A 27,400-nucleotide genomic window follows, 5' to 3' on the forward strand; every position below is an offset into this window, starting at 1 on the left:
TGTAGTCATCTTCACTTTAAAGCAACATTTACTTTCCCTTGCTTGTCAACATCATGCACCTCTAAAATTGATCCCATAAATTGTTCATTCAGTGGTAATCTGTGCCATCATTCCTAAATGCAAGAACACACCCTCTACTGGCCATGTTCAAAGTTATATACAGTGTTCTTCAAATCAACACGGGAATGCAGACTGGGGACAAGACAGAGCACGCACAAAACAAGACGCACACTGAAAGGTCTGTAGAATTTATTATAATTCTATTAGTTTAAACAAAAAGCAGAAATTACAGAAATATATACAGGTCTGCATTCTCTTCTTAAAACTCTGACAAGTCCTGTGTGTGTGTGTGTGTGTGTCATTTCAGTTTGTCCCTGCAGTGTCGTTCAGAGTAACATTTTACAAGGTTGGGGAGGAGCAGCACTGGCCATGACCATAGCTTTTCCAATCATCTGCCAGGTCAGTCGACTGATAAAGAGTTCTGTGGTGAGAAAGGTGAAATGAATGTGCTTACACAGGACTATAGGTCCACAACCCAAAACACCCCCACTAGCCAGCAGCACAGCACAATCCAGTAGGCCGCTATAAAGAGCCAGCACACTGGGGTGTGTTCCTATAGGTCAGCTCACAACGATCACACCTGGTTTTTGACCACATGTCAATAGAGCACTGGTAGTCCTCCAAGAGGGTGAGAGTGCTTTAAGCCTGCCGATTATAAGGAGAACCACCACAGGCAGTCCCAAGGACAAACTAGATGGCCCTCTGTGCCCATGGGAATAGAGGGCACAGGACAGACAGGACTGAAGATGGGAAGGCTTTTGGGTGGGAGAACACAGAGGGAGCCATAGGGGGAGGGGGGTTGAAAACAGAATCCTTGGGGCTTTGGGCGAATGTCAATGTGGCTAAACTTGTGCGTGGGGGGGGGGGTCCCATTCTGAGATTAGCATCCTGAGGGCTGTGTAGAATGACCCTGCTAGGCTGGAGGTGGATGAGCATCCTTTAGTCTGGCTGGGTAAGAGGGGCTAGTGGAGCGTGTGCATGAAGCTATCCAGATTGTACTCTGTGTCATACTGCAGCTGATCCCACAGGTCCCCCAGACCGTCCAGCACGTTCTTAATGGAGGCTTTCCCTCCGGAGGACGACAACTCGCCCTTATCATCCTTCCCATCCTAGACAGAGAGACGAGTTAGAGATGGAAACACACACGGACGGGCAAATACGGGTTAAATGGATGCGTGAGTGAAAGAGCAGCATGACCATGAAGATGACCGAGAAACGAAAAGAGAGCACATGCGGAAGTGCGTGTACTTAAGGGAGAGCAACTGACCTTGTCCAGGGTGAAGAGGTTGAGGAGCTGGTCGGTGCCCATACTCTGCAGGCTGGCGTTCTCCTGGCTGATGACCGCATTGGCGATGTTCATCTTGAACTTCTGCAGGCCCATGATCTTCTCTTCCAGAGTGCCCCGAGTGATCAGACGATACACATTCACCACGCGTTTCTGCAACAACAAAAGACACCATTACAAATGTCACTTTTCACTACAGACTGCCAAGCCGGTGCGGTGCACATGTTTGAGATCAACTACATTGCAGTCGGCATGCACAGAACCAAGATGAGTGATTCCATGCCTCTGCTTGCTCAAACACGCCATTGCCTAATTCAAACTATAGGGCTGACCCAAACCGCACTGTTTTGGGCGGCAGGGTAGCCTAGTGGTTAGAGCGTTGGACTAGTAACCAGAAGGTTGCAAGTTCAAACCCCCGAGCTGACAAGGTACAAATCTGTCGTTCTGCCCCTGAACAGGCAGTTAACCCACTGTTCCTAGGCAGTCATTGAAAATAAGAATTTGTTCTTAACTGACTTGCCTATTTAAATAAAGGTAAAATTAAAATAAATAAAAATCAGTCTTTTCTAGCACCGTTCCAGCAACTACGGTGGGTGATTAACTAGGCCAGCCAAGTACAGCTTGCCTTGGCTCAGTGTGAAAAGGGGTGTGTGTGTGTGCGCGCGCATGTGTCCATGGAGAGGCAATAGTGTACCTGTCCTATCCTGTGGGCACGGTCCATGGCCTGTAGGTCTCTCATGGGGTTCCAGTCGTGTTCCACAAACACCACCGTGTCAGCACCAGTCAGGTTCAGACCCAGACCACCCACGTGCGTGGTGAGCAGCAGCACGTCAATGGAGGGGTCATTGTTGAACCTGAAAGCGAGCGTGACAGAGCACAGATGATGGCGAGAGGGAGAATGAGGGGCAGAGCACAGGAGATGGCGAGAGGGAGAATGAGGGGCAGAGCACAGGAGATGGCGAGAGGGAGAATGAGGGGCAGAGCACAGGAGATGGCGAGAGGGAGAATGAGGGGCAGAGCACAGGAGATGGCGAGAGGGAGAATGAGGGGCAGAGCACAGGAGATGGCGAGAGGGAGAATGAGGGGCAGAGCACAGGAGATGGCGAGAGGGAGAATGAGGGCAGAGCACAGGAGATGGCGAGAGGGAGAATGAGGGGCAGAGCACAGGAGATGGCGAGAGGGAGAATGAGGGGCAGAGCACAGGAGATGGCGAGAGGGAGAATGAGGGGCAGAGCACAGGAGATGGCGAGAGGGAGAATGAGGGGCAGAGCACAGGAGATGGCGAGAGGGAGAATGAGGGGCAGAGCACAGGAGATGGCGAGAGGGAGAATGAGGGGCAGAGCACAGGAGATGGCGAGAGGGAGAATGAGGGGCAGAGCACAGGAGATGGCGAGAGGGAGAATGAGGGGCAGAGCACAGGAGATGGCGAGAGGGAGAATGAGGGGCAGAGCACAGGAGATGGCGAGAGGGAGAATGAGGGGCAGAGCACAGGAGATGGCGAGAGGGAGAATGAGGGGCAGAGCACAGGAGATGGCGAGAGGGAGAATGAGGGGCAGAGCACAGGAGATGGCGAGAGGGAGAATGAGGGGCAGAGCACAGGAGATGGCGAGAGGGAGAATGAGGGGCAGAGCACAGGAGATGGCGAGAGGGAGAATGAGGGGCAGAGCACAGGAGATGGCGAGAGGGAGAATGAGGGGCAGAGCACAGGAGATGGCGAGAGGGAGAATGAGGGGCAGAGCACAGGAGATGGCGAGAGGGAGAATGAGGGCAGAGCACAGGAGATGGCGAGAGGGAGAATGAGGGGCAGAGCACAGGAGATGGCGAGAGGGAGAATGAGGGGCAGAGCACAGGAGATGGCGAGAGGGAGAATGAGGGGCAGAGCACAGGAGATGGCGAGAGGGAGAATGAGGGGCAGAGCACAGGAGATGGCGAGAGGGAGAATGAGGGGCAGAGCACAGGAGATGGCGAGAGGGAGAATGAGGGGCAGAGCACAGGAGATGGCGAGAGGGAGAATGAGGGGCAGAGCACAGGAGATGGCGAGAGGGAGAATGAGGGGCAGAGCACAGGAGATGGCGAGAGGGAGAATGAGGGGCAGAGCACAGGAGATGGCGAGAGGGAGAATGAGGGGCAGAGCACAGGAGATGGCGAGAGGGAGAATGAGGGGCAGAGCACAGGAGATGGTGAGAGGGAGAATGAGGGGCAGAGCACACGAAATGGAGGCTGAGAGAAGGTCAGTGCCTTTAAATTCAGATCAAGTTTGTGGAGTTAGACAATGGGTGACGTTACAGCAAAGGCGCAGACTGTGCCGGAGTCTGGTGTAGCAATCGAAGCTCCTGACTACGGACACACCTGGCGACGTGGGTTTGAGCCTCGGCTCTGCCTACTGTCTGTGCCCCCAATACCGGTCTATTAATCTACTTCTAAGGTGTCCGGTCATAAAAACAAAATCACATGGGAGGAGATGAGAGTTTAAAATAAATATTTTTTATATGCTGGCGACACTACTAAGAGTATTCCATTATTCCCTGTTTGACACCAACACCATTCATTTGCGTCGCCCAAAGACCACGCTCCTCCTTTATTACCTGGAGACGATGGCGTGGCGCAGGCTCGCCTGCACGCTGCCGTCAAGTCGCAGGTAGGTGACTGTGGGCAGCTGGAGCTTGAGCAGGTCGTGCTCCACGATGTCCAGCATGCTTTTCAGCTGACAGAAGATCAACACTCTGTGTTGGGCAACCACCGACTCTGTGCCCTCCGCTGAGCCACTGCTGCCCAGACCACAGTCCAACAACAACTGGAGAAGGGAAGAGGGGGGGGGGGGAAAGCTCAGGATTACAACTTACTCAGTGTTTTTGATCTGTAGGTGTTTAGTATGGAGTTCAGAGTAGGCGATAGACCGATATCGGCACCTCACCCCCACTATCCCCATCACTGCCACATCTGAAGCAGAGGAGATGGGGGGGAAGGGGGAAATAGTACTGTTTGTCCATTGAGACACCGTAGCTAGTATACTATTCCTCAAGATAGTCAGAATTAAGCCAACTCAATAAATCTTATTAGTCATTGAAGAAACCCTAATGTTGACTTATCACAGAGGAAGGGGCGTAGACTTCAGGTTGCCAAAAAAAAAAAAAAAAAACATTGCTGAAGACCAAAACGTCATGATTTACACAAACCGTTCCAAACAGTTTCAGCTGGGACGCATGCAGACACCTTTAGTATAGTGCAGTGTTTCTTCATCCTGGTTCCTTGCGACTCAAAGGTTTTGGTTTTTGCCCTCATACTACACAGCTGATTCAAAATGATCAACTCATCAAGCTTTGAATCAGGTGCGTAGTGCTGAGGAAAAAAACTGAACTGTGCACCCCTTTGGATGACAGGACCAGGATTAAGAAACACTGGTGTAAGGAACAGGGAATTAGTGGTACACAGAGGTAAGGTATAGGGGAAGAGTGGTACCTGTTTGAGGGCTGAGAGTTTAGGCGAATGCTGGATGTCTCGAAGGCTGGAGTGTTGTGCTGCCAGCTGGTCTGTGATGCGCTTGTACTCAGGGTGCTGTGGCAGCAGTACCAGGCCTGGGTGGTTACACAGCTTCCTCAAGTACTGCAGAGCCTGGAGGGAAGAGGACATTAATAACATAAATAGCAAGTAGGGTTTCCACAGACTTAATATTAATGCAGGTCACATTCACATGCGAGAAGCTCAGTGGAGAAAAATACCCGTTTCATGGTCAGGGACAATCCAAAAACTACAAAGGCAGTCAACATAATGTGTGTGTACCTGGAACACATGGCCCGTGGCCTTCAGCTTGGGCTTCTCCTCCTCCTGGGTGGAGGCTGTGGAGATTGTGTCCTCCACACCGACCTTGGCCCGGGACTTGGCAAAGTCCTCATACAGCTGAACCTGCAGACAGCGAGACAGACACGGGGACAGATTGAGCAATGGCAGGCTCAGAACTGCTCATTTAAAAATAACTTAATGAGTAGTTATTTGGGATGAACATTCTACACAGTCCGTCTGCAATGTAGTCGATATTAAAACACGCACGCAGATTGTATGTATACAAGCTACATACAAGACTTTCATTTAATGGATTGAAACATTAAGTTTTGTAGCAGCCTCAGCTTCTATGGTGACTAGAAAGTGGAAATTACACAACTGAATGCTTTTCTCTCCAAATGAAGACGGTATCTATAGTACCAGTCAAAAGTTGACTCAATCAAGGGTTTATTTATTTTGAATAGTGAAGACATCAAAACTATGAAAAAAACATTGAGTAACCAAAAAAAGTTCAAAATATATTTTATATTTGAGATTCTTAAGTTGCCACCCTTTGCCCTGAGCTTTGCACTCTTGGCATTCTCTCAACCAGTTTCATGAGGTAGTCACCTGGAATGCCTAGTTATAAGTTAATTTGTGGAATTTCTTTCCTTCTTAATGCGTTTGAGCCAATCAGTTGTGTTGTGACAAGGTAGGGGTGGTTTACAGAAGATGGTCTTTTACCAAATAGGGCTAAGTCCATATAATGGCAAGAACAGCTCAAGTAATCAAAGATAAACAGTCCATCATTACTTTAAAGACATGGTCAGTCAATCTAGAAAATGTCAAGTACTTTGAAAGTTTCTTCAAGTGCAGTCGCAAAAACCATCAAGTGCTACATTAAAACTGGCTCTCATGAGGACCATCACAGGAAATGAAATCAGTTACCTCTGCTGCAGAAGATCAGTTCATTAGAGATGCCAGTCTCAGAAAAATCTGCAATTGACTGCACCTCAGATTGCAGCCCAAATAAATGCTTCAGAGTTCAAGTAACAGACACATCTCAACATCAACTGTTCAGAGGAGACTGTGTGCATCAGGCCTTCATGGTCGATTTGCTGCAAAGCAACCACTACTAAAGGACACCAATAATAAGAAACTTGCTTGGGCCAAGAAACACTAGCAATGGGCATTAGACTGGTGAAAATCTGTTTGGGCTGATGAGTCCAAATTGGAGATTTTCGGTACCAACCGCCGTGTCTTTGTGAGACGCAGTGTGGGTGAACGGATGGTACTGTACGTGGCGGTGTAAGTGTTTCAAGGTGGGCCCTCCATGTGGCGTACCTGTAGAGGGCTGAGGTTGCAGTAGTAGTCCTGGATGATCTTGGGGGGCAGGTCCTGCAGCACGTCCTTTTTCATCCTCCTCAAGAGGAAGGGCAGAACTTGGCGATGCAGCGCCTCCATGGCCAGCACCCCTGAAGGGGAACACCGTCATTACAAGATACTAACACCACTGTCAGTGTGAGAGAGTGTCAAGAAAGTATCTTCAGTGTCATGTTTATTAGGGCACACCGTATGCTACGGAAACCAACAAGGGTTTCCTAAGTACAGATGGCACTAAACTGAAGAAACGGCGAGGTACTAAATAGGGTTGTGACAATACCAGTATCGCAACACACTGAAATAGTGTGGCAATGAAACAAAAACAAAGCAGATTCGAAAGTCTAGGTTTGTTTGAAATGTCATGTCACTAATTACTGTTCGAAAAATATTTTAATGAAGGGAGGGGGGAGTCAGATCTTTTACCTAATGTGGTGTCGTTCTAAACACTAAATCAACAGCACGTGGAGGAGGCATACAAGGTAATGTGGACGGAGAAGAAAATTAATTGCTTTACAATGACCATCAGGATGTACCCTTTCCATGCACACCAAATATGTTTGCACTTTTGGCAACTTGACCTAGATTGCATACTCTAAAAATACGACCATAGTGCATGATCTATGGCTGTGGGGGGGATTCTTATGACATTGCCAACAGTAATCCGATACCAATAATAGAGTTGTTAAGTGCAATTCCTCAGCAATATCTTTAGATAATGATTTTCTTACGAACTTCTCAAATATCATACTATTAAGATGTGTTGCTAGGCAACAGATTTAGCTAGCCATCTAGCTATGGCAATCATGTTAGCATATTTCATACTGAGATTCCTGTTCTAAAACATGTTCTAGGGTTTAAAATAATCAATACTGAAACGTTCAGATGAAGTTTGAGTGAATTAAACATGAATTTATTCTCTCACTGCCCTGAGTTTAAGGGTTTAACCATCTTGGGAATGAAAAACATTTCCAATAAACACATTTAAGAAACTACATTTGTTCTTGACCTTTTGCTTAAGGAGAAAGGAGAAATAGCACAAGACATTTTTCAAGAACCATTGAGGAATAGCAACTTGCTTACCTTTCTTCTTAAATCTATTGTTAATTTTTTTAAATGGCAGTTAAGAAATTTCTTAAGGTTTTGTGAAGCTAGGCCCAGGGCTGTACCTTTCAAATTAAGAGTTGACTAGGTTAAAGGAGCAAAGAGTCATCCACGTCAGGCTCATTTTTGCCATGCAAAATTGCAATTTCCTCACAACCTATTTCAAGTGCCAAATGAACAAGATCCAGCTTCCATGCACTCAGGGCTGATGACCACACCAAAATCAGATCTTACCGGCCTCCTGCTCACGCGATGAGCTCTTGGCATCACGGCTGGCCAGGATGGGCTTGCCGTAGCGGGCAGCAAACTGGCGTTCTGTGCCCAGGAAGCCGGGCATGAGGAAGTCAAAGAGCGACCACAGCTCCAGAACATTATTCTGGGGAGAGGTGGGAGAAGGAGAAAAAGAGAGAGCGACACTAAGACTTACAAGTACTCAGTGCTTGGGTTTAACTAATCTAAAATAAATCTGCAGCAGAGTAGACAGTAAACACAATCTACCAATTACCATTAATGTCACAGGCTTGGCATAAAGTCCTTACTTCATTTCATCCACTAATACACCTGTCAATGTAAAACTAATACATCCAACCAACACACAGAGTGGAGGAACTGGAACCATTAGGCCTGAATAGAGAAATTATTAGGCAACATTAATCTAATGCAGTGAGGGTCATGGTTTAAAGATTAGTACCAAAACAAACACACTGCAAGTGTGTTAGCAACTTAAAATCAGATGCATTTCCACTGCAGAAGCCTTTGCTCATTCTTCACTGATAAAAATGGAAAACGTTTCATGCCCCCACCTGGATGGGCGTTCCTGATAGGATAACTCGGAAGTTGGCGGCCAACTGCTTTATGGCTTTTGAGAGCTTGGTCTTCCCGTTCTTGATCACATGGCCCTCGTCGAGGATACAATAATTGAATTTTACATTCCTAAAACAAAAATGGAACATAAGTCATTTATAAAATCACTTATCGAGCCTTCCAAATAAGAGAATTATATACAAATAAATCACCTAAAAAAGTCAATGTCGTTCCGTACAACATCGAAAGAGGCTACTACCAGGTTGTGCTTTTTCACTTGATGCTGTAAACTGCAAAACAAAATGTTTACGTGAATAATTTAAACAAATGACTGTTCTACTCAATCTCTGTAGTGGAATCATGTGCATGTTTGGGTGGGTCAGGGTTCGTACAGGAGTCTTACCGTGCTCGCTCTGTAGGGGGTCCCGTGTAGTGCAGTGGGTTCAGGTACTCTTTGGTGCAGAACTTGCCCACCTCATCCACCCAGTGACCTGTCAGGGTGGGGGGGCACACCACCAGAGAGGGCAGGGGGGTGCTGTCTGCCGCCTTGGTTTTGGCATACTCCTGTGCCCTGTACACAATGTAACAATTAACATGACAACTCCTTTTACAACAGAGGAGGCTCTCCAATGTGCTGACGGTGTACATTTGAAATTCAAACTGTGGCCGTGTTTCAAGACAACTACACTGCAGTTGCCTGACAGATTTCACAATGCCTGGATATGTATTTAGTAGGGATGTAACAATTTAGTGATACAATTGTGTTGGGGACCGATGCACATCTTAAACATAAAAATACACTTAAAAGTCTGAACCCCAAACCGATCCGAATGTAGCATGCGTCGGTCAGACAAAATCGATTCAAACTTTACGAATCACCGGATCAAATTATTTTGCATATTATTCTTTCTACCCTCAAAAATACAGTTCATCTTTAGTCAAATTAGATGTGTCCTCTCCTTCAGTGTCAAACTTAATGTAACCAGGAACCAAATAAAACAAAATAAATGCAGTTGGAGGCACTGGTGCTCCCAACCTTAGTCAGGAGCACCAGAAAACAAATATAGAACTATTCCATTACTCCGAATGAAAGGTCGAATTAAATGGAATAATCAATCGTAAAGGTAGAATACACCTCTAGAATGATGTGGCTCCAAAATGTTTGTATTTATTTTCGGTAATACCAATTATCCCAAAGACATTCTTTAAAAAGTAGACTCAGACTTTAAGAGCAAATAACATTTCGGCGCAGGTCCTAATCCAGGCACTTGTCATCTCCCGTCTGGATTACTGCAACTCGCTGTTGGCTGGGCTCCCTGCCTGTGCCATTAAACCCCTACAACTCATCCAGAACGCCGCAGCCCGTCTAGTGTTCAACCTTCCCAAGTTCTCTCACGTCACCCCGCTCCTCCGCTCTCTCCACTGGCTTCCAGTTGAAGCTCGCATCCACTACAAGACCATGGTGCTTGCCTACGGAGCTGTGAGGGGAACGGCACCTCAGTACCTCCAGGCTCTGATCAGGCCCTACACCCAAATAAGGGCACTGCGTTCATCCACCTCTGGCCTGCTCGCCTCCCTACCACTGAGGAAGTACAGTTCCCGCTCAGCCCAGTCAAAACTGTTCGCTGCTCTGGCTCCCCAATGGTGGAACAAACTCCCTCACGACGCCAGGACAGCGGAGTCAATCACCACCTTCCGGAGACACCTGAAACCCCACCTCTTTAAGGAATACCTAGGATAGGATAAAGTAATCCTTCTCACCCCCCTCCCCCCTTAAAATATGTAGATGCACTATTGTAAAGTGGCTGTTCCACTGGATGTCATAAGGTGAATGCACCAATTTGTAAGTCGCTCTGGATAAGAGCGTCTGCTAAATGACTTAAATGTAATGTAAATGTAAATTTCTAGAATACAAAAGGGAACATTTGACATCTTCCTTAAGTCGGAGGGTGGTTTTAACCTTACATTTGTATCAACTAGCTACCCAAGGCTTTAACTCGCGACATCTAGATAAATGTGTTAAAGAGGAACAATGGGTACATATGAAGAAACCTAGAGGTAATGGTGTTTGAGTCAGAAAAGGATGCTCATGATAGGGAAGTTAAACAAAACCTTGCAGAGAACATATCCAACTAACAATCTCTTGGTTCCAATAGTTCATATTTTTATCTAAGACTTAAAAAAGAACTGATGGCACAAGGTGGGAAAGTTTAAGCATAACTAATAAAAATTAAGTTCAAAATGTAGACTTAATCCAATAAACTAACATATCAAATTTATTATACAAGATAATTCACATTCTACAGCACAATGTCAGAGTCATGTTTTACAGTGCATTCTGAAAGTATTTGACCCCTTCCTCCACATTGTTACTTTACAAAAATAAAAAAAATTCTGAAATACCTTATTTACATAAGTATTTATATAAGTATTCATAAGATCCTTTTCTATGAGACTCGAAATTGAGCTCATGTTGTCCATTCATCATCCTTCAGATGTTTCCACAACTTGGAGTCCACCTGTGTTAAATTCAGAGCAAAAACCAAGCCAGGAGGTTGAAGGAATTGTCTGTAGAGCTCAGACAGGATTGTGTCGGGGCACAGATCTGGGGAAGGGTAACAAAACATTTCTGCATCATTTAAGGTCCAAGAACAGTGGTCTCCATTCTTAAATGGAAGAAGTTAGGAACCACCATTCCACCATCCATTCCTGGCTGCCCGGCCAAACTGACCAAACGGGGTAGAAGGGCCTTGGTCAGGGAAGTGACCAAGAACCCAATGGTCACTGACAGAGCTCCTCTGTGGAGATGGGAGAACCTCCCAGAAGGACAACCATCTCTGTAGCACTCCACTAAATCAGGCATTTATGGTAGAGAGGCCAGATGTCACTCAGTTAAAAAAGGCACATGACAGCCCCCTTGGAGTTTGCCAAAGGGCACCTTAATGGACTCTCAGATGCCAAGAGTCACATCTGGAGGAAACCTGGCACCATCACTACAGTGAAGTATGGTGGTGGCAGTAACATGCTGTGGGGATGTTTTTCAGGGGTAGGGACTGGGAGACCAGTCAGGATAGAGGGAAAGACAAAACGGAGCAAAGTACAGAGAGATCCTTGACAAAAACCTTCTCCAGAGCACTCGACCTCAGACTGTAGCGGATGTTCAGCTTCCAACAGGACAACAACCCTAAGCACACAGCCAAGACAACGCAGGAGTGGCATTGGGACAAGTCTCTGAATGTCCATGAGTGGCCCAGCCAGAGCTTGACTTGAACATCTCAAGAGACCTGAAAAGAGCTGTGCAGCAAATGCTCCCTATCCAACCTTAGAGCTTGAGAAGATCTACAGAGAAGAATGGGACAAACTCCAAATACAGGTGTGCCAAGCTTATAGAGTCATACCCAAGAAGACTCAAGGATGTAAATCACTGTCAAAGGTGCTTCAAAGTACAGAGTAAAGGGTCTGAATACATGTTAGTTTTTTTTACTTATTTAAAAACATTTCTAAAAACTTGTTTTTGCTTTGTCATTATGGGGGGGGGGGGGGGGGGGGAGTTGAATCCATTTTAGAATGAGGCTGTAACGTAACAAAATAAGGAAAGGGGTCTGAATATTTTCCAAATGCAATGTAACTGTAGAACTAAAAACAACTCAATCCATGCCTTTTGGGAATGCTATAAAGTCTAGAAGTTGTGGGCTGAGCTAAGTGATAGGCTGGACGGTTCTCTTCAGTCATCTTAAAAAGTAAACAAAAAAACTTGGAAGTTAATCCCCATCATTGACACAATCGAAAAATGGAATTATTTAAAATGGCATGAGTGACTGAGAAACGAAATTTGTAAAAGTCAAAGCCAAGTGGCAAACAATGCAGGCACTATGATGGGGGGGTGAGCATGCAGGTCTGGGCAGCTGAGATGTAGTCATTGCTTGTATACCTTTCTATCAGGAGCGTAAAAATGATCAATTCATTGAGACTATATGAATTCTAGATACTTTTGAAGCACGTGCCCTAGATGTTAATATGTAACACTTAACAGCTTATTATAAAAGTGCTGATACAATACCCATCATTGGAATATTTGTTTTCTACATCGCATAAAAACACTTTTCCTATTGAGATGCATTAAATTGAAAACTGTAGTCTTGAAAAACTTCAGATTTGTAATGAACACATGCAAGAGCTCTGCGATTTACCTTTTCTTTCTGTGCCCCCAAATGTTTGGATATACTGGTAAAGTCGCCAGGTTGTTAGCTAGCTAACCAATTAGGTAACATGACTGAACAAAGTCTAAACAATTGTTTAACGACGTTGACGAGCGAGTAGTTTTACAACGGCCCACGACATGGTTTATGAATGCAAAAGGCAGCCCCGGTGATCCGCTATAAGGAAGAAAAAGGTTGCGCAGGTAATATGGAGTAGGTCTTTAGATCTTGTTGGGCTAGACTCAAGCCGTTTACACTGTAGCAATGGTGCAACTATGACGCTAACACATCTGCACTCACTTGTTTCTATATGGTACTCTGAAACAAATGGTACAGGGGAAGCCTCAATTATGTTAAGGGGTTTATAATCATCTAGGATAATTTTCATAGTCACAGTGCGCCAAAAACGAAACCTAAGTATTTTATTGCATATGCAACCAAATTCGTCGCACTTTAGAGCCCTGCATATAATTGTGTTGACAATCATTAAATCTACCAGTCATTTTGCATGCTGAACAACCCAAGGCAATATCAGTAGCCTAGTCAAACTGCTCGCTGGGCCCAGCTTCTCATGCTGACCAAAGCAAGGTAGGCAGACCGTTTCTGATCTTGCACATGTGCGCGGCACCTACAGCATGCAAATATGGCTTGTTATATTCAGCCTCATGAGTTGTGTAAACTAGGGCTGTGGTGGTCATGAAAGCGTCAGCCGGTGCTTGTCCAGCAAATAACTACCGGTCTCACGCTAATTGACCATTAAAACACATTTAGCATCTACAGGCTTCCACACAGAGCCTACAAGCCACTGGAACACTGAACAGCCTACACAATCACAATAAATCTATTTTACACCGGTCTAAAGAAACACGTAGAAAATGTATAGTTCAGAAGAACAGACTAGCATATCTAAGTAGACCTTTGTTAGGCCCTGATCTGGCTATGCCGTACGGCTGTGGGCTACACTAGTTCATTTAGCAGATAAGATTTGCTCACAATTCCGTGGCATTACTTTATAGTATGAAGAATACAATTTAACACAGCTGGAAAAAAAACAGGATATTTTCTGCAAACTATTTGGAGAGCACACATGCGGCTATTCTGTGTTGAGCGGTTAACAAAGAAACAGGCTCTATACGCTTCATTTGAGAGTCGTTTATGCAACTTTAGTTGCGAGACAAACGTTGGGCTGTGTGATTTGATTACATTCTAAGTCTGCATGACTTGGACTTACAATTTTATTTTCTCCAAATCCTCAGTCACCAGCGCTGCTTTGTTTTTTTTTTGCACATACTTCAGCCTCTTTCAGTTTGACAAGCACTTTATAATGCCTTGAATTTTCAGGCGGAATCCCCTTTGTATGGCTGTAATACCCCCTTTAAAGCAGGTGGCCGCTGTGCTGAATAATTCATTATAATTCCTTTCTCCTGGCTGCGTGCTCCGCTCACATATCTCATTGTCTTATTAGCGAATGCCTGGCATGTAGTCGGGTCCTTCTCACATGCTACAAAACACAGACATGGCCGGGCATGCAACTGCGCGCGTCATTATGGAATTACGAGGTGCATATTGAAGATGTTGGAAGAACTGTCCAGATTTACTTTGTCAGCCAACAAGATAAATAGGCCTAACGAACAGCAAAAGCCTATGTCAATCTATTATTGCCCATAGTACAAAAGTTAACCCATTCTATTGGGCAACGTGTCCTACTGTGCGAGAAATAAAAATTCCAAAACATAGTCTGGGACGGTTGTGGGATGCGATAGATGCCAAGTGACTAACCACGAGCGTCAATACCTTTAAAAGCAATGAGGCTGATGCCACAGCGCAGAACGTTTGTTGATAAGCGCAGCACAGCAGTAGGCAAAACACCATTCTCAAAAGTGACGGCAAAAATCGATTATGCATGTAATGCTTTATTATAAAAAGGTGCATTTGTATGATAAATTATTCCCCAAACTTGACTCACGCGCCACCTATGTATGCCTGTCTAATCCACTTTACAACCGGTGCAATGTGGCTAAATTAAGTTTTGGACACTTTAGTTATGATATGGGCTAGGCTACATGAGGTGTGTGAATAGGATTTGACAAAGGCAGCAAACTGGCATGCGGTATTTGCCTTACTACATACAAGCTGGGCATCATTCACAAGTGATACGCTAATATTGTCACCCATCAGGCTATTCTTGATATATACAAAATGTGTGTGAAATTAGTTTTGATTTAGAATGGACCAGTAACATGCACCTGTCTCGGAACGGCGGGAGGATGCTTTTCCTGTGGTTAATTTTCATGCCAGGTAAGCTATACTCATTGTGTCGCTTTGTAACACGTGCTTAATATTAGTAAAGTTGATCAATATAGTAGGCCTAGCCTATAGAAAGCGATCGGTATAACGGTCACCGCAACAGCCCTAGTGACAAACTATGTTGTTGTAGGGCTGCTGCCCTACAATGAGAAAAAAAATACAATCTACACAAAATACTGTCAGTGGAAGAAAACTCCTGACATTTGTAAAAAAATAAATATATAAACCATCTTGATTCGGTAAGCATTCAACCCCAAGTCAATACATGTTTGAAGTGATGACAGCTGCGAGTCTTTCTGGGTAAGTCTACGAGAGCTTTCCACATCTAGATTGTGCAACATTAGCCTATTATTATTTTGAAAATTCTTCAAGCTCTGTCAAATTGGTTGATCACTGTTAAATATGCTTGAAAATCACTGTCTAAGTAAACTCTGCCACTTAACATTCACCGTCTTCTTGGTAACCTACTCCAGTGTAGAGTTGTCCTCGTGTTTTAGGTAATTTTCCTGCTGAAAGAAGAAGTAATCGTAGACAACCAGGTTTTCACTCTTGGATTTTGCCTGTGCTAACTCCCTAGTCCTTAACAATTACAAGGATACCCATAACATGATGCAGCCAGCATTATGCTTGAAAATATGGAGAGTGGTACTGTTGTATTGGATTGAACCCAAACAATTTTTATTCAGGACGAAAAGTTAATGCTTTGCCACATTTTTTAAAAACTTCAGTGCCTTGTTGCAAACAGGATGCAGGAAGACAGTTTCTGTACAGGCTTCCTTCCACTCGGGCAATGAGGTTAGTATTGTAGCGTAACTACAATGTTGATCCATCAGTTCTCCTATACCAGCCATTAGTCACCATTGGCCTAATGGAGAAATCAATGAGCGGTTTCCTTCCTCTCCGACAACAGAGTTCAAAAGGACACCTGTATCTTTGTAGTGACTGGGTGTATTGATACACCACTCAAAGAGCAATAAATAATTGTGCCATGCTCAAAGGGATATTCAATGTCAGCTTTTTTATTTAACCATGCAAGGCATTGGAAAATCTCCCTGGTCTGTGGTTGAAACGGTTTGAAATTCACTGGTCGACTGACGGACCTAACAGATAATTGTGTGTATGGGGTAGAGACGTAGTCATTCAAATATCACCTTAAACACCATTATTGCACACAGAGCGAGGTCATGCAACTTGTGACTTTAGGAAAATATTTAGGCTTGCCTTGAAAAGGTTGATGGCGCCGAAGAGGATGGCTGACATTTCATATGCTCCTAACCAACTGAGCTGCAAAACGGAAGTAGTCAGATGACGCGGATGCTACAGGACTGTTTTGCTAGTACAGACTGGAATATGTTCCGGGATTTATCCAATGGCATTGGGAGTATACCACCTCAGTCATAGGTTTCATAAATAAGTGTATCGATGACATCGTACCAACAGTGACCGTAAGTACATGTCCCAACCAGAAGCCATTGATTACAGGCAACATCCGCATCGAGCTAAAGCTGCCGCTTTCGAGGAGCGAGACACTCAGCAGGATTTCTTATAAGCATCCAGATATGTGACGAACCATCACAGGCAAAGCGTCAATACAGGATTAAGACCGAATCCTACTACACGGACACTCAGATTTGGCAGAGGTTGAAAACTATTAGGAGCTACAAAGGGAAACCCAGCCGCACGCTGCCCAGCGCCGTGAGCCTACCAGACGAGCCAAATGCCTTTCATGCTCACTTCGAGGCAAGCAACACTGAAGCACCAGCTGTTCTGGATGACTGTGATAAGTTGGTAGCCGATGTGAGCAATAAATTTAAACCGGTCAACATTCAAAGCCGCAGGGCCAGACTGATTACCAGAACGCATACTCAAAGCATGCGCGGACCAACTGGCAAGTGTCTACACTGACATTTCCAACCTCTCCCTGACCGAGTCTGTAATACCTACATGTTTCAAGCAGACCACCATAGTCCCTGTGCCCAGTCCCCAGTCCATGTGCCCACGAAGCTCATCACTAAGCTAAGGACCCTGGGACTAAAACATCTCCCTCTGCAACTGAATCCCGGACTTCCTGACAGGCTACCCCCAGGTGGTAAGGGTAGGCAACAACAAGTCTGCCACGCTGATCCTCAACACTGGGACCCCTCAGGGGTGTGTACCGAGTCCTACTGTACTCTCTGTTCACCCACAACTGCGTGGCCAAACACGATGCCAACACAATCATTAAGTTTACTGATGACAGTGGTAGGCCTGATCACCGGTAAAGTTCACACTTTTAGTCGGCACATATGACAGTTTGATTTGAATATAGACATTTAGAAATTAATTAAATGTTTTTAGTCAATTACTGATATTATGCGGTAGTGTGTGTAGGCCAGTAACAATCAACTTTATCCATTTTAAATTCAGGCTGTAACAAAATGTGGAAAAAGTCAAGGGGTGTGAATTCTTTGATGTGCTGTTGAAAATGGGGCTTACAATATATTTGATTTTGATTGTTCAGATTCACCATGAGCAATAGGTTTGGTATTTTTGCAGTGTGTATATGGTACAATGTGTATATGGTAATTTTGTACTATGAAAGAAACTTTCCCTGTATAATGATCACGTTTGTGAGGCGCACTGCATGGCCGAAGCCAGAGGAGAAGAGATCACTCTGCAACGACTTCCAAATGGTCAAAACCATTCGATTTTGAGATGGGGTGAAATCCAAAGTTGTGCTGTGTATTAAATTGTCTCTCATCGGTAATTTGTAAACTATAAATATTGATACATTACTAGCTCAAACACTTAATTCAGAGATTAGTGGAGCAGCAGTGTAAGGCACTGCATCACAGTCCGGGATCGAACCTGGGTCTGTAGTATCACAACCAGCAGTGATTGGGAGTCCCATAGAGCAGCTCACAATTGGCTCAGCATCGTCCGGGTCAGAGGAAGGTTTGGCCGGGGTAGCCAGTCATTGTAAGTAAGAATTTGTTCTTAACCGACTTCCCTAGTTTTAAAAAAGTACACATTTGTTTTATGTGTTACTTAATTTGCTAAAATTACAAGTTAATTAGTGGGGGAGTAAAACTATAGGCTACATTGACCCCCTAATCTGGTCAAGGGCTGATAGATACCTAGTCTCCCTTGTGATTCAGCTCCCTATATAGTCCATACACATTCATAATTCCTACACGAAACGCCCAGCTCATGAGCGCCATATCAACAGCATGTTAATTTATAATGGAAAATTGTGGTTATTCAACAAATTATTCAACATACAAATGTTAATGTATTGAATCATATCGTTCTCTAATCAAACCGAAACGCTTCAAACTAAAAAACATAGTTCCTGTATCGTATTGAGCACATGCATCTAGATAGGCATGGTCTTGAAAAGGAAAGAGGCACCTCCCTAGTATTTAGCATATCACCTTACCACATTCTGACATAGCAATATGATGCCGAACTGCGCAGTTGATGACATGCAACCATTTGTTGATAAATGCAGCACAACTGCAATATAGTCGGCCTAGAACTTAAGTAGTGTGTGGTCATGCAGTTCAGTACCTGAGGTAGTGGTCCCCAGCCAGGATGCAGATGGACTGCAGGGTCTTGCCCAGTCCCATGTCATCACAGAGAATACCGTGGAGCTTGTACTTGTTCAGGAAGGACAGCCAGTTCACTCCGTCCTGGAGAGATCAAAGTTATTGAAACTGTCCATCAAATAATTTTACATACTAGCTATGACAGAGCAGGACAACCATGGGATGCAATGAGCTGTTGCACTGCGTTTGTGAGTCAAAGGATTCACGCAAACATCTTCACCGTGCTTATATTGATTGTACGAGATGTACTACATAGAAGTCGGACTACACAAATCACTGTCTCCCAAACAACTAATCAAACACTGAATGTCAGTGGCAGGCTTATTTTGCACCAGTCTAGATGAGTTTATGCTGGGGTCTAAAAGCTGAGCGTAGTCCTATCCATTGTTGACCAGCAGAATTTTTATTCCAAAACTCTGCAGGGTTCCATTACACTAGAGAGATAGATGTTGGGCTCAGCAGGATACCAGCAGAGTACACAAGCCCATCTATTCTACCATTTTGTTTTATTTGTTCTGTCCAAAAAGTAATTTGTCAGCAGCAGCCGACATCCCTGCAGCATTTAAAAGCAATCCCTTTTTGTAGAGCTTTGCAAAAAAACAATGACACTAAAAATGAAGTGGAAAGTGCTGAATAGGTAACATTTACCATTATTTATTTTTTTACTGTGCACAAAATAATCCAAAACTAATTGCAAATACATCCAGGTGACCTTCAGAATAATTTGTGCCGTCGGGAAGTATTCAGACCACTTGACTTTTTCCAAATTGTTATGTTACAGCCTGATTCTAAAATGGATTGTTTTAAAGTATATCCTTAGTAATCTACGCACAATACTCCATAATGACAGCGAGAAAGTTTAGCAGATATTAAATAAACAGAAATGCCTTAATTACACAAGTATTCAGACACTTCGCTATGAGACTCGAAATTGAGCTCAGGTGCATTCTGTTTTCATTGATCATCCTTGAGATGTTTCTACAACTTGGTTGGAGTCCACCCGTGGTAAATTCAATTGATTGGACATGATTTGGAAAGGCACACACCCATCTATATAAAAGCGTCCCACAGTTGACAGTGCATGTCGGAGGAAAAACAAACCCAAGAGGTCGAAGGAATTACCTGTAGAGCTCCGAGACAGGATTGTGCACAGATCTGGGGAAGGGTACCAAAACATTTCTGCAGCATTAAAGGTCCAAGGACAGTGGTCTTTATCACTCTTAAATGGAAGAAGTTTGGAGCCGCCAAGACTATTCCTAGAGCTAGCTGCCTGGCCAAACTGACCAATTGGGGGAGAAGGGCCTTGGTCAGGGAGGTGACCAAGAACCCGATGGAACCCTGAGTTCCTCTGGAGATGGTTGTCCTTATGGAAGGTTCTCCCATCTCTGCAGCACTCCACCAAGTGGCGAGACAGAAGTCACTGCTCAGTAAAAAAAGGCACTAGACGACTCTCGGAACATAAAAAAAGGAATCTCAGGTCTGATGAAACCTAGATTAACCTTGAGCCTGAAAGGCAAGTGTCACATCTGGAGGAAACCAGGTACCGCTCATCATCTGGCCAATATCACCCCAACGGTGAAGCATGGTGGTGGCTGTATCATGCTGTGGGGATGTTTTTCAGCAGCAGGGACTGGGAGACAAGTCAGGATCAAGGGAAAGGGGAACCAAGCAAAGTAGAGAGAGATCAAACTGGGGCAAAGGTTCACCTTCCAACTGGACAACAACCCTAAGCACACAGCCAAGACAAGGCAGAAGTGGCTTCGGGACAAGTTTCTGAATGTCCTTGAGTGGCCTAGCCAGAGCCCGGACTTGAACCCGATCGAACATCTCTGGAGAGACCTGAAAATGGCTGTGCAGCGACGCTTCCCATCCAACCTGACAGAGCTTGAGAGGGTCTGCAGAAAACAAATGGGAGAAACTCACCAAATGCAGGTGTGCCAAGCTTGTAGAGTCATATACAAGCAGACTGAAGGTAGTCATTGCTGCCAAAGGTGCGTCAACAAAAGTACAGAGTAAAGGGTCTGAATGCATTTATTTAAAAAATAATATCTCATATATATATATATATATATATATATAGCAACAAAAAGTCCTATTACTGTCAACTGTGTTTATTTTCAGCAAACTTAACATGAGAAAATATTTGTATGAAAACAGGATTCAACAACTGAGACAAACTTAACAAGATCCATAGACATGTGACAAACAGAAATGGAATCATGTGTCCCTGAACAAGGAGGTCAAAATCAAAAGTCAATGCAGTTGGTGGCCACACCAGATACTAAGTACTGCAGTGCAGCTCCTCCTCATTGCACTAGATTTGCCAGTTCTTGCTGTGAAATATTACCCCACTCTTCCACCAAGGCACCTGCAAGTTCCCAGACATTTCTGTGTGGGGGGAGGGGGAAATGGCCCCAGCCCTCTCCCTCCGATCCAACAGGTCCCAGACGTGCTCAATGAGATTGAGATCCGGGCTCTTCGCTGGCCATGGCAGAACACTGACATTCCTGTCTTGCAGGAAATCATGCACAAAACAAGCAGCATTGCTGGTGGCATGCTGGAGGCTCATGTCAGGATGAGCCTGCAGGAAGGGTACCACATGAAGGAGGATGTCTTCCTTGTAACACACAGCGTTGCGATTGCCTGCAATGTCAACAAGCACAGTCCGATGATGCTGTGACACACCACCCCAGACCATGACGGACCCTCCACCTTGTTCCCGCTCCAGAGGACAGGCCTAGGTGTAATGCTCATTCCTTCGACTAAACGCAAATCCGACAATCACACCTGGTTAGACAAAAGCAAGCCCTCCATTTAGGGGCGGCAGGGTAGCCTAGTGGTTAGAGTGTTGGACTAGTAACCGGAAGGTTGCAAGTTCAAACCCCCGAGCTGACAAGGTACAAATCTGTCGTTCTGCCCCTGAACAAGCAGTTAACCCACAGTTCCTAGGCCGTAATTGACAATAAGAATTTGTTAACTGACTTGCCTAGTTAAATAAAAAGGTCAAAAAATGTACAAATCTGACCATAATTCTACCCTCCTGCTTACAAGCAAAAACTAACACAGGAAGTTTGAGGACTCACTCAATACGGAAGTGGTCAGGTGACACGCATGATACACTACAGGACTGTTTCGCTAGCAGAGGAGTATACCTCAGGTCAGTTTCATCAATAAGTGCATTGACAACAGTCCCCATAGCGACCGTACGTACATATCCCAACCTGAAGCCATAGATAACAGGCAACATCCGCATCGAGCTAAAGACTAGAGGTGCCGCTTTTAAGGAGCGGGACACTAATCCGGACGCTTATAAGACATCCCACTATGCCCTCAGATGAACCATCAAACAGGCAAAGCTTCAATACAGGACCTAGATTCCACACCGGCTCTGACGCTCGTTTGATATAGCAGGGCTTGAAAACTATTAGGGACTAGGCTTCCCAGTGAGACTAAATGCCTGTTTTGCTCTCTTCGAAGCAAGCAAAACTGAAGCATTCACGAGAGCACCAGCTGTTCTGGATGATTGTGATAATGCTCTCGGTAGCCGATGTGAACAAAACATTTTAAAGAGGTCAACATTCAAAGCCGCAGGGCCATGTAGATAAGCAGGACGTGTACTCAAAGCATGTACGGATCAACTCAAGTCGCTCACTGACATTTTCAACCTCTCCCTGACTGAGTCTGTAATACCTACATGTTTCAAGCAGACCACCATAGTCCCTGTGCCCAATGAAGCAAAGGTAACCTGCATAAATGATAACCGCCCCTTAGCGCTCACGTCAGTAGCCATGAAGTGCTTTGAAAGGCTAGTAATGGTTCACAACAGCATCCTCCGACACCCTAGACCCACGCCAATACCGCCCCAACAGATGCAGTCGCACTCCACACTGCCCTTTCCCACCTGGACAAAAGGAAAACCTATGTAAGAATGCTGTTCACTGACTACAGCTCAGCTTTCAACACCATCGTGCTCACAAAGTTCATCACTAAGCTAAGGACCCTGGGACTTAAACACCTCCCTCTACAGCTGGATCCCAGACTTCCTGACAGACCGCCCCCAGGTGGTAAGAGGAAGCAACAACACGTTTGCCACGCTGATCCTCAACACTGGGGCCCCTCAGGGGTATGTGCTTAATTCCCTCCTGTATTCCCAGTTTACCCACGACTGCGTGGCCAAACACGACTCCAACATCTCATTAAGTTTGCTGATGACAGTGGTAGGCCTGATTACCGACGAGACGGCCTGTAGGTTGGTGGTCAGAACTGGCAGTGTGGTGCCAGGACAACAACCTCTCCCCCAATGTGAGCAAGACTAAGGAGCTGATCGTGGACTACAGGATAAGGCGGGCCAATCAGGCCCCCATTAACATCGCCGGGGCAGTAGTGGAGCAGGTCGAGAGTTTCAAGTTCCTTGTTGTCCACATCACCGAACAGTCCAAACATACCAAAACAGTCATGAAGAGGGCACACGACAATGCTTAATCCCCCTCAGGAGACTGAAAAGATTTGGCAGGGTCCCCAGATCCTCAAAAGGTTCTACAGCTGCACCATAGAGAGCATCACTGCCTGGCATGGCGACTGCTCGGCATCTGACTAAGGCGCTACAGAGGGTAGTGCGAACAGCCCAGTACGTCACTGGGGCCAAGCTTCCTGCCATACTGGACCTATGTAATAAGCAGAGGAATGAGGAAAGCCCATAAAATTGTCAGATACTTCAGTCACCCAAGTCAAACTTCTCTCTGCTACCGCACAGGAAGCGGTACCGGAGCTCCAAGTCTAGGACCAAAAGGCTCCACAACAGAGTCTACCCAAAAGCCATAAAACTGCTGAGCAATTAATAAAATCGCCACCGGACAATTTACATTGACCCCTCCCTTTTGTACACTGCTACTACTCGCTGTTTATTAACTATGCAGTCACTTCACCCCCACCTACATGTACAAATTACCTCAACTAACCTGTACCCCCACACACTAACTCCGTACCGGTGCCCCCTGTATATAGCCTCGATATTGTTATTCTTATTGTGTTACTTTTTATTGTAGTCTACTTGGTAAATATTTTCTTAACTCTTCTTGAACTGCACTGTTTGTTAAGGGCTTGTAAGTAAGCATTTCACGGTAAAGTCGACACTTGTATTTGGCACGTGACAAATAAAGTTTGATTTGATATTGTTTTTTTATGCAGAGTTTTTATATTAGCATTACAATCTGTCACCAATTGTAGGCGATTGACATGTTGGCAGTTCGGCAAGGGAATGATAAGTTAATTACGCCAGTGAAATCAGCGTCATGTTTGCAATATCACAAATAAAGGTCTGGGGTTGAGTACTGACGTTAGCTTCAGCTGTACGCTAGCTAGCTAGAATTACATTCAGCATTCACATAAAACTAACTAGCAAGCTACCGGTATCTTTCTTTGTAAAGTGCTGTATCCTGTCTGGAACTCATTTTGCTGAACAGTAAATTAAGAGTTCAAAGTTCTGCATTAGTCAAGTGTGTTAAATTTGTGCAGCATGAGTGGGTAGGAAGCAAGATGCAGCCTACATGTTCCTCAAGGACAGGCAATGTGCGAGTTGCGCCAGGTGTAGCTTGCAGTAGTTTGACAGTGCACATGTAGTCAAGGGCTAAAAGCGGTTCTACCAATTGTTTTATGTATGAGTGTTAGAGATGGATCAATAAAACAGAAGTAAAAAGACAGACGTGTAAACAGATTTGCAAACACACCTGCTGATACTTGCGGAGCTCAGCCTGGATGGGCACAGGAATCTTGTAGTTCTCCAGCTTCCTACTGTCAAGCAGCTGCTCCAGAAAGTGACGCTCTCTGGCCTTCTGGCGAATCAGATCATCCGACATGGTGGGAGGGTCCGGGATACCAGCCTAAAAAATAAAAAATATCGTTTGAGGCCGATAAATTCAAACCCCTTTCACACCCCTAAGCCAAACCAAGCCCAAATATACTTTGCTGGCCTGGTTTAGCATCCACCATAGTTGCTGGAACCTTGCTGGAAAGGACAAATAAATAAAAAAATATCTGCGCACAATACGAATTGGCTCAGCACAGTGGTGTGAAAAGGTTATAAAATGTCGCAACAAATAATATCAGGTGCAAAAGACAAGCCTCCTAAATATTACATACAGTGGGGCAAAAAAGTATTTAGTCAGCAACCAATTGTGCAAGTTCTCCCACTTAAAAAGATGAGGCAGTCACACAAACAGTCACACTCCAAACTCTACTATGGCCAAGACCAAAGAGCTGTCAAAAGCACACCAGAAACAAATTTTTAGAACCAGAAAGAAATCCCAGAACCACACGGGGGGACCTAGTGAATGACCCGCAGAGAGCTGGGACCAAAGTAACAAAGCCTACCATCAGTAACACTACGCCGCCAGGGACTCAAATCCTGCAGTGCCAGACGTGTCCCCCTGCTTAAGCCAGTACATGTCCAGGCCAGTCTGAAGTTTGCTAGAGAGCATTTGGATGATCCAGAAGAATATGTCATATGGTCAGATGAAACCAAAATCTAACTTTTTGGTAAAAACTCAACTCGTGTTTGGAGGACAAAGAATGCTGAGTTGCATTCAAAGAACACCATACCTACTGTGAAGCATGGGGGTGGAAACATCATGCTTTGGGGCGTTTTTTCTGCAAAGAGACCAGGACGACTGATCCGTGTAAAGGAAAGAATGAATGGGGCCATGTATCGTGAGATTGAGTGAACACCTCCTTCCATCAGCAAGGGCATTGGGATCATTGTCATGCTGAAAGACCCATCTTCAAACACGCCACCCGGGCAACGAAGGAGTGGCTTCGTAAGAAGCATTTCAAGGTCCTGGAGTGGCCTAGCCAGTCCAGATCTCAACCCCATAGAAAATCTTTGGAGGGAGTTGAAAGTCCGTGTTGCCCAGCAACAGCCCAAAAACATCACTGCTATAGAGGTCTGCATGGAGGAATGGGCCAAAATACCAGCAACAGTGTGTGAAGACTTACTGAAAATATTGACCTCTGTCATTGCGAACAAAGGGTATGTAACAAAGTATTGAGAAACTTTTGTTATTGACCAAATACCTATTTTCCACCATAATTTGCAAATAAATTCATTAAAAATCCTACAATGTGATTCTCTCATTTTGTCTGTCATAGTTGAAGTGTACCTATGATGAAAATTACAATTCATCTTTTTAAGTGGGAGAACTTGCAATTGGTGGCTGACTAAATACTTTTTTGCCCCACTGTATGAGTCAACAATGTACATCTTGGTATGGAAAGTAATGACATTGAGTTGTCCAATTCTGCAGTGTGCCGGATTCATTACTCCCACTTAATCTCTAATTGAACTGACAGAGGTCCAAGTTGCAATAAAACGGAAGGAGAACACATCCTCCAAATGACAGTCTGTAGTGGCTTCCTTTCGTCTTTACCATAGCCACTGCCCAAGCCTGAAGCGGGGTTGTTTGGTACGCATACAGTCCACACTCAAGGTTTCCAAACGGCCAAACATTCCATGACATCCAGGGATATGGTGCAACAAAAATGTTTATTCTTCTTATATCTAACAAATAAATGAGTCTCCAATCAACTTAAAGCACAAAATACTTGATATGGAAAATACATATTATGACCTATATGTCTGTATGTCTGTATGTCTGTATGGTCAAAAAACTATTCCGCTCCCGCGTCTAGCAAGGACTCCCCCTCCCGAAGGCCCAACTTCCTGCCTTTATCCTAACACAATACAATGAATAGGCAAGAGGGGGGGCCAAAAACTAAGTTACACTAACAACAAATGAATATATCTAAATCGGGTAAATATAAATCATAAAGGTACGTACCTAATATTTCATCATTTACATTCATATTTAATATATTTACACAAATATACATGGAGCTCCATATGTTCGGTCTTTTATACAAATATGTCCAAATCGGCTCTAACACAGTCATAAAATATAGCCTCACTATTCAGCATAGGACAACAATGAGCTATACTGCCTTCTACATGACAAAATAGAAATGACCATTATTGTGCAGTAGGAAACAACTGTAGATCAGGGGTTTGCAAACTGTCAGGGTCCGGCATTGTAGTGACAATTTTGTAGTGTTTAAGCAAACTTTAAAACTAATATCCTGTAATATGACATTTTTCCCACAAGGCAGAGAACACTGCAGTTTAAGCTTAAGAGTGCATTTATGTAAAAAAAATGTATGTATTTTTAAATAAAATAAATAAAACTTGTTGAGTACTGTGGATACCAATATCCCTGTAAACCTCCCATGTCGATTTTGCCCATGGTTAAGAAATTATACAGTGCATTCAGGAAGTATTCAGACGTTGAAGTTTTCCAAATTTTGTTAAAGCCATATTCTAACCTGAATAATTTTTTGTTTACAAATCTACACTCAATACAAAGTGAACAGGTTTAGAATGTTTAGCAAAGGTATTAAAAAATGAAACAGAAATACCTTATTTACTTAAGTATTAAGACCCTTTGCTAGGACAATCAAAATTGAGCTCAGGTACATCCTGTTTCCATTGATCATCCTTGAGATATATAGTGTGATTGACTTGGAGTTATATTGTGTTTGTTAAAGTGTTCCCTTTTATTTTTTTGAGCAGTATATATGTGTGTATATTATTTTTACACACCTCAACTTTTGACTGTTACTATATATATATATAGTAACAGTCAAAAGTTGGTGTGTAAAAATAATATACACACATATATACTGCTCAAAAAAATAAAAGGGAACACTTTAACAAACACAATGTAACTCCAAGTCAATCACACTTCTGTTAAATCAAACTGTCCACTAAGGAAGCAACACTGATTGACAATAAATTTCACATGCTGTTGTGCAAATGGAATTGACAACCGGTGGAAATTATAGGCAATTAGCAAGACACCCCCAATAAA

At 44.3% G+C, this 27,400-nt stretch overlaps 1 protein-coding gene across 1 annotated transcript in view; it reads right to left on the reverse strand.

The window, feature by feature from the left end:
- Positions 1-227: 227 nt before the first annotated feature.
- btaf1 (BTAF1 RNA polymerase II, B-TFIID transcription factor-associated) overlaps positions 228-27,400 on the reverse strand; it is a 64,092-nt gene continuing 36,919 nt past the window's right edge. Inside the window, exons 28-40 of the mRNA XM_046353640.1 lie at positions 24,212-24,364; positions 18,448-18,569; positions 8,796-8,963; positions 8,605-8,682; positions 8,392-8,521; positions 7,823-7,964; positions 6,449-6,579; positions 5,126-5,248; positions 4,805-4,957; positions 3,931-4,139; positions 2,040-2,199; positions 1,328-1,498; positions 228-1,169 (exon numbers count right to left, since the gene is read on the reverse strand). Of these exons, the coding sequence (XP_046209596.1) occupies positions 1,023-1,169; positions 1,328-1,498; positions 2,040-2,199; positions 3,931-4,139; positions 4,805-4,957; positions 5,126-5,248; positions 6,449-6,579; positions 7,823-7,964; positions 8,392-8,521; positions 8,605-8,682; positions 8,796-8,963; positions 18,448-18,569; positions 24,212-24,364 (1,887 nt within the window). The 3' untranslated portion in view covers positions 228-1,022. The remainder of the gene's footprint in view (positions 1,170-1,327; positions 1,499-2,039; positions 2,200-3,930; positions 4,140-4,804; positions 4,958-5,125; positions 5,249-6,448; positions 6,580-7,822; positions 7,965-8,391; positions 8,522-8,604; positions 8,683-8,795; positions 8,964-18,447; positions 18,570-24,211; positions 24,365-27,400) is intronic.

This window comes from Oncorhynchus gorbuscha, linkage group LG06, assembly GCF_021184085.1.
Source record: "Oncorhynchus gorbuscha isolate QuinsamMale2020 ecotype Even-year linkage group LG06, OgorEven_v1.0, whole genome shotgun sequence".
Classification (NCBI taxonomy): Eukaryota; Metazoa; Chordata; class Actinopteri; order Salmoniformes; family Salmonidae; genus Oncorhynchus; species Oncorhynchus gorbuscha.